This window comes from Silurus meridionalis, chromosome 21 (assembly GCF_014805685.1).
Source record: "Silurus meridionalis isolate SWU-2019-XX chromosome 21, ASM1480568v1, whole genome shotgun sequence".
In the NCBI taxonomy this organism is placed as follows: Eukaryota; Metazoa; Chordata; class Actinopteri; order Siluriformes; family Siluridae; genus Silurus; species Silurus meridionalis.
In genome coordinates this window covers 1,169,589-1,176,681 of record NC_060904.1, presented here as the reverse complement: position 1 = coordinate 1,176,681, position 7,093 = coordinate 1,169,589, and the positions used below count along the sequence as shown (strand labels likewise).

The 7,093-nt window shown below is 44.7% G+C and overlaps 1 protein-coding gene across 1 annotated transcript in view; it reads right to left on the bottom strand.

Annotated features, from left to right (window-relative positions):
* Positions 1 to 287: 287 nt before the first annotated feature.
* The window catches only part of pola1 (polymerase (DNA directed), alpha 1), a 44,641-nt gene continuing 37,835 nt past the window's right edge, over positions 288 to 7,093 (bottom strand). Inside the window, exons 36-37 of the mRNA XM_046877596.1 lie at positions 6,971 to 7,067; positions 288 to 1,040 (exon numbers count right to left, since the gene is read on the bottom strand). Of these exons, the coding sequence (XP_046733552.1) occupies positions 901 to 1,040; positions 6,971 to 7,067 (237 nt within the window). The 3' untranslated portion in view covers positions 288 to 900. The remainder of the gene's footprint in view (positions 1,041 to 6,970; positions 7,068 to 7,093) is intronic.

Sequence of the window (7,093 nt, the reverse complement as noted above, 5' to 3'; positions counted from 1 at the left end):
ACTCTCTGAGGTCGATGCCATTAGTGGCTGTCGTCTAAAGTGATTTTTCGAGCACGGTACTTATGGAAATTGGCATTTGCAATGATGAAATGGCGTAAGGCAGGAAAAATTCACCTGTCATTATAAACACATAGAACAAGCGCAATTTCTTTTAACACATGAAGCAGAACTCGCTGCAATACTCCTCCGCGACCCCTCATCCATGCCCTGTTTTACAAAGCAATTTGCCCCGAAACCTTCCCCTCGAAGATATCGACTCCAAACGCTTTAAACCCCAACAAACTTAATGACTTCTTCGTTATCACTTTATTAAACTTGCAGTATAAAAACAGAACATTTGATTTAGATCAGATAACACAATCAACATGGAAATAAAGTCAAAGAGAGAAGAAATAACGTCCAAAAGATTAGCGTCCGATCTAGTCCTCCCAGCTCCTCCGGTCACGCGGCCGGGTCGGTATCATGGGCTAATTGCTACGGTGTCGAGACCCAGTGGTGGTGGAGAGAAGTTATTACCCCTGATTGTTCCCTCGTTGTGCGTGGTGGGACGAGGAGGAGGATGAGGATTGAGGGAGGTTGTGTTGTGTTGAAGGTACTGGTGTTTTTATGAGTCTTTAGACTCTCTTCATATTCGACTTCATTTTTTTTACCACTGAATTGGAATCGATTAAGACCGGGCTAAATGGGCATGATGAAAGACACTGAGTGAGAAGGAGCCAATCAAGGAAGCTCTCGACAAGCGACGCAATCACCATGACCGCCAGCAACACCGGTGAAATATGGTAAGAGCTACAGTCCAACAAGGAACAAATCTGACATTACACTTGTACATAAACTAATCCTGGTTTAAAAAAACAACAACAACAGCAACCCCCGAAAAGACGTTTCACTGATAAAACGTTACTTTAAAGACGTAAAAGCCTGGAAGAGTTTGGCGAGGTTGACCTCGGAGTAGCTGCTGGACGCCAGGACACGGTCCACCACCATCTTCAGCTTCTTATACACTTCCTTCTCTTCGTGAAAGAGTTTCCTGAATTTCGCTGTAGGTAGAGAAGAACACAGATTAGTTCATCATTAAATTGAAAAAACACGTAGCTACAGGTACAAAAGAACTTCACGTGTTTTCAGCTCCTTCTCTGAAACACAGCCTCTCGATTTATGTGCACAGAAACATTACGAAGGATAACGCATGTGAAAACATTTATAGAGCTTTTAATAAGTGCACATAACTCGCACAGTTATACATAAATCACGTAACTGGTTTTCATGTGCGTTATTTTATTGAACTGGTTTGAACAAGACACCCATGAGAGATGACAGGAGTATTCAATACACACCCTCGACGGACAAGCAACAAACAGCGATATCAGCATTCTCGTATTTAAACAAATATTCATCCATAATTGGAGTGATATCAAGCATACACCTTTGGTACATTATCCTTCGCCTTTAAAATAGTTTTGTATTTTAGAGCAGATTGAGATAAAGACGGGGGGGGGGCGGGGTGCAGACATGACAAACGATGCAACAGAAATCTGCTACACTTTTCTACCTTTTTTCAGAAACTGCATTAATAACAGCATGGTCCTGAAACTACTCGTATGCAAATCCAAATAAAAACTAAATGCACTGACCAACAGTCAATATTATTCTAAAAACAGACGTCTGAGGAGACGAAGTCACAAAACTAAAAAAAAAACTAAAAAAAAAACTTAAAATCTAAACAAATTAAAAAGGGAATATAATCAGCTATCAGAGTTTGAGAAGAAGAAGAAAAAGAAAAAAAAAAAAAAAAAAAAAAAAAAAAAGAGAGAAAGGGACGAAAACCCATCGGTTACAATATCGAACTCTGCTCTCGGACAGAAGACTGGAGAGGTTTATCAAGTATCATTTCAAACACGAGTCCCCAAGAATCGATAATGCCGCAGTAATCCGGAGCATGGAGGCGGTTTGAGGGGCGAGGTGTCTGCAGAAGTCTGGAGGCTAAATAGTGCTCGCTGCCAGGGAGCCGAGAGGTCAGGCAATCGGGTCGATATTCCTGGGTCATTTATCCCGACGGGAGGGCCTTCAATGACTGAGAGGAGATGATGGAGGAGCCACTGGCAGCCTTGCAGGACTGAACTGGAATTACTGACCAAGTCACTGAAGCTTTAACCAAAGTCTTTTGTAAAACCGAGTCTCGGCACCGAATCAGAGGGAACACGAGCTTTAAAGAGTGGGCATATGTTAAAAAAAAAAAAAAAAAACCCTGCAAATAATACTGCAGTTAGGCCTCCTGCCAGAGGGGCAGTGTGGCTTTTATGGAGACATCCAAAAAGGGATTGTTGCTGAGAGAATGTCAGAGGGACATGAAGGAATCCACTCAAACGACGGTTTTAATCACACGTCGCTTTTAATAGCACGTGGAGAACAAACACAGGCAGGAGAGTCGAAATACCCAAATAAAACCAGACACTGGAAACTGAGATACTACACACACACACACACACACACACACACACACACACACACACACACACACAGACAGCTGCACCAGTGTCAACTTCCATTATCTATCACATATATTTTACCATGAATCAGAGAGAGAGAGAGAGAGCGAGAGAGCGAGAGAGAGAGAGAGAGAGAGAGAGAGAGAGAGAACAGAAGGCTTGCACATGAACCAAAGCGAGAGGGAGAATACTATTTACTTGTGGAGGGGGAAAGAAGAAGAGGAAAGAGAAGAAAGATGATGCATGATCAAGCGAAAGCAATCATGTCATCATTTTTTGAAAGGTGGAAGAAAATAATTCTTTTTGTCCCCCCAAACCACCGCCAACCCCACCCCGCTCGTCTTCCTCCTCTGTCTTTTTCTCCACTACCTCGTCCTCTTCTTCATTCTTCTTCTCCTTCTTCTTCCCCCAATCATTGTATGGGGAACGGATAGAAAAGAGCAGCAACTTAAAAGACACAGAGGTTGTCATAGACCTCGCTTTCTCCCCTTAGGCCCGGCAGGGGTCGTATTTAAAATAAATAGCGTTTGGGAGAAGCAGATGAGGAGAGGTGAGGATAGAGCAGGGAGAGAGAGAGAGAGAGAGAGAGAGAGAGAGGTAAAAGAAAGGAGACGAAGTGATGGAGAATTTGGGAGGGGTATGGGGAGAAGAGAAAGGAAGACAGGAGGGGTGGGGTGGGGGATTGCTCGTCCGAGAGAGAGAGAGAGAGAGTGTGAGAGTGAGACAGTGAGTGAGTGAGTGAGTGTATCAGCTTCCATGCGCTCTAACTAGGTGTAAATACAATAACAAGCATGTAATTAAGTGAGCATGATGAAGTTAATGGAGATCATACATTCCATTTGGGCTGCTTATGAATATTCTATTAGATGTTATCAGGCAGCTGGAATAGCTGTTAATTTAATCATCACCGCGAGCAGGGAAAAGTTCTTTGTGCGAGTGTAATTGCACAGAATGAATAATTGATTTGACAATCGCACCCGTGGATTTGCAGCAGCTCGAAGCTGGCAGAGTGCGGGGGAGGCGGGGCGGCGAGGCCGAGAGCTCGGCGCCCTGAAAAGGTTGCAGAGGAGATGCCTGCAAATTGAGCATTAGCTGCACACTGATAAAGGACAATTTTTATTTTATCAATGCGGCAAAATTACATTACGGCACGAGCATAATCACACTGCCCACACTTAAGAAGAGACAAGGGAACGAGAGCATGGCAGAGAGGATGTGCTAGTGCGTGCGTGTGTGTGTGTGTGTAGAAAAAAAAATAAAAGAACAGAGAAAGAGAGTGTGCGAAAAAGACGTTAAAAAAAGATGACAAAGTATAAATTGAAAATAAATTGCTCTTCATGAAAAGAATGGAATCAGAGTTCAACATGATTTGGAAGTCATTGATACTGGATATCTAATAATCCGCACAAAAAAAGAAGAAAAAACGCTTTATAATGGAAGAACTCCTGCCGTGTGTGAAATTGCCTCCACATTTACCTCGCTTGCTGCAATCAGCCAAAGGACTCTGGTCTACATGTAGATCAGATTCTACATCTGAAATGTCTCTCACACACACACACACACACACACACACACACACACACACACACACACACACACAGCACCTCACTTACTCTGTGGACACACACACACACACACACAATACATGCACTTGTTCAACCCCAGATCAGAGCTCTGATGAAGTCAGAATGTGAAGAGCAGTTCAGATCCTTCCAGATCCTTCTGAGGTCCGGAGTCCGATCTCGAGCTCAGACAGCACTGATCCTGGACGATAACGAGGGACGTTAGTGTGAATGATGAGACGGTTTAACATGATTTGTCTGAAAGACGATCAGATTCGGACGTGTGAAGAGAAAAATTAGTTTGGTGAAAGAGGGAAAGCTGTATTGTAGAAGATGATCTCACACACACACACACACACACACACACACACACACAGGTTCTGATCTCTGAACAGTACAGAACGACTCATGAGCTTGTTTTATTGCTCAAAAGTAGGACACTTTCAATGAGGTTAAAAAAACAAACAAAAAAAATGTAAATAAATGTCCATCATCAAGTTCCTACACAGTGCTTTCTATTAATTGTATGTATATATATATATATATATATATATATATATATATATATATATATATATATTACACACACACACGCTACTAATTAATGGCACCCCCTTTTTAGGAATCGTCAGAAAGTCGCATCACTGAGGAGGCAAAAAATCAGCCAAGCAAAACGGCTCAGAACTTCTCTTGCTGCTACACACGGCCACAATTGAGGTCAAGGGAGTGGGGGAAAAGAAAAAAAAAACCCCACGAAGAAAAGACCGGCGAAGTCAATCGGTCAATCAGTAGAACCCGAGACTTCATCAGCTGTTAAGTTTAACGTCTCTGAAGCTCTCAGACTGACCAAGCAGGCCCATTTACACAGTTCTATTGTTCACGCTGTGGCTGGAGTCCAAAGGCTGAAGTAGGATCGCCACGTTCACCTCTGGACCCCCTTGTGTCCGGCGTCTGCCCCTCCCACCCGCCTTCACCCCCGCCACTGTACGCCCGCAGTTATCTAAAGCGCCACAATAACAGCACAGCCGACAGAATAGCGCCAAGATTGGTTTTTCTATTGTGCCGTCGCACTGGCATAATGCCCACTTTAAAAGCAATTCCTCGCTCATCAGAGACAGACAGAAAATCTGTGACGATACGACACTAAACGTCGCAGGGTGGTGGTGGTGATGGTGAGAGAGAGAAAGAGAGAGAGAGAGAGAGAGAGAGAGAGTTTGGTGTGAATTCAGTTGAAATTACAATCGTGTATGTGTGTTTGTTGCAAAAGGGGGCAGCTAAAAGTTTCTAGAACTACACTTTATTCCATCAGTCCCACTACGCCATCGCCTCTCTCTCGGCCCGGAGCTCGACCTCACGCTTCTTCCCTTTTGTGGAGTAAATGGACTGAAGTAAAGGATACATCACTGCTGACTGCTGCAACTACAGGCCTCAAAGGAGTCTCCACTCACCAGCTCTTTGCAGGGGGAGGAGGAGGGGGAGGGGTAAAAAACAAGAAGGGGGTCTTATCAGACCCCTGAAACAGAAAAAAAAAAAAAAACAGCACACTAAAAGCATAAACTGCAGACGAACACCTACAATACAATACTAACACAATATAGTAGTATTTCTTCCCCTTTGTGTTTGCTGTGCCTGAAATACGTGGACAATAAAAATTAGGCTGAAACGAATACAAAATAAATCGCAGTCGTCGGTTACTGATTCTCGTCACGTGGCAAAAGCGAGGGCGGCGAACGCAACCGAATAAATTCTTCATAACTGCGATATTTCGGTCACGGCAAAAAAGCCACCCAGGGTCTAAATCAACACCTGGATCAGGTAAAGACAGTAGGCGCGGATGCAGCCCTGTAATTTCTCACCGAGCCCCGCGAGTCTATAATACACCGACACGCACGGAGTTACGCCGCGGCCTTAAAGAAGGAGCCAGGAAATAATCAGAGTCCGTATGGAGCTGGAAATTTATGGACGTCCTGAATTTTGAACAATATTTACATCCAATCTCGACTGGGCAGAAATCAAATGTAGTGGAATAATCATAGAAGGGAGGAAGTGTAGAATTAGAGGCGAGGCCGTGCGCAGAGAGACAGGTCAAAACTCCCAAGATTGGCCACAATCACCCCCAAGAGAAACAACTGTAGGGAAAAGTAGAGAAATAAAAAATTCCAGCGAGAAGCAAAGTCTATAATCATGTTAGCCCCCTCCCTCAAACTCCCCCCCTCTCCACAGCCACTCGGCTTGCTTCATGTTCTGAGTGGTCATCTATTGATTACACATTATATTTATCTACGCCTATCGCTCTCGCTCCGGACCTCATCGGCACACGGAGAAAGAAATAAATACATTTACAAGTCCGTTCCAAGTGGTCCTTTTTAATCAAGTGACATCAATCACCGAGGCCGGTGAGCAAGTAGCGTAAGCTGGGGTTCGGTCTCGCCTGCGGTCACGCCGAGGCCGGATCCTGCACAGGGCCGCTGGAAATATATGCTCCATGTCCCATTATTTATGAAGGCCTATCCTTTTGCCTTCTCGCCAATTACTCGCCCTATCATTTTCCAAAATCTAAAAACTGTTTTCAATCAACACAGCCGACGCTATTACTGAGTGCCTGCCGGCCCTGAGAGGAGGCTTTTCTCCCTCTCGCGCTCCCTCAAACTGATTGGACCGCTTTGCATTCCTCGCTGCTCCGTGATTGAATCCCTCGCCTGAATTAAGGCTGTCGACTCGAGGAGCTGCACATCCTTAACCCTCCCCACCTTTTCCCCCACACCAACCCCGTGACCGCCTCCAGCCTGTGTGAGCGTCAGCGTGCACGTGTGTGTGTGTGTGTGTGTGTGTGTGCGTCCGTCACGCACACTTTTCCTGCACGGGTTAAAAATGGCTAACGTAGCTGTGTGCCAAGTTTAGCGCTGCAAATCTTCTTACTTTTCTCTTCCCCCTGCAGGAGCTTGGTGGTGGCGTGCTCCCAGTCGAAGATGAACCTGTAGAAGCTCAGCTGGTTGTAGAGCGCCTTCTCCGAATACTGCAAAAGAAGAACAAAAACGATGA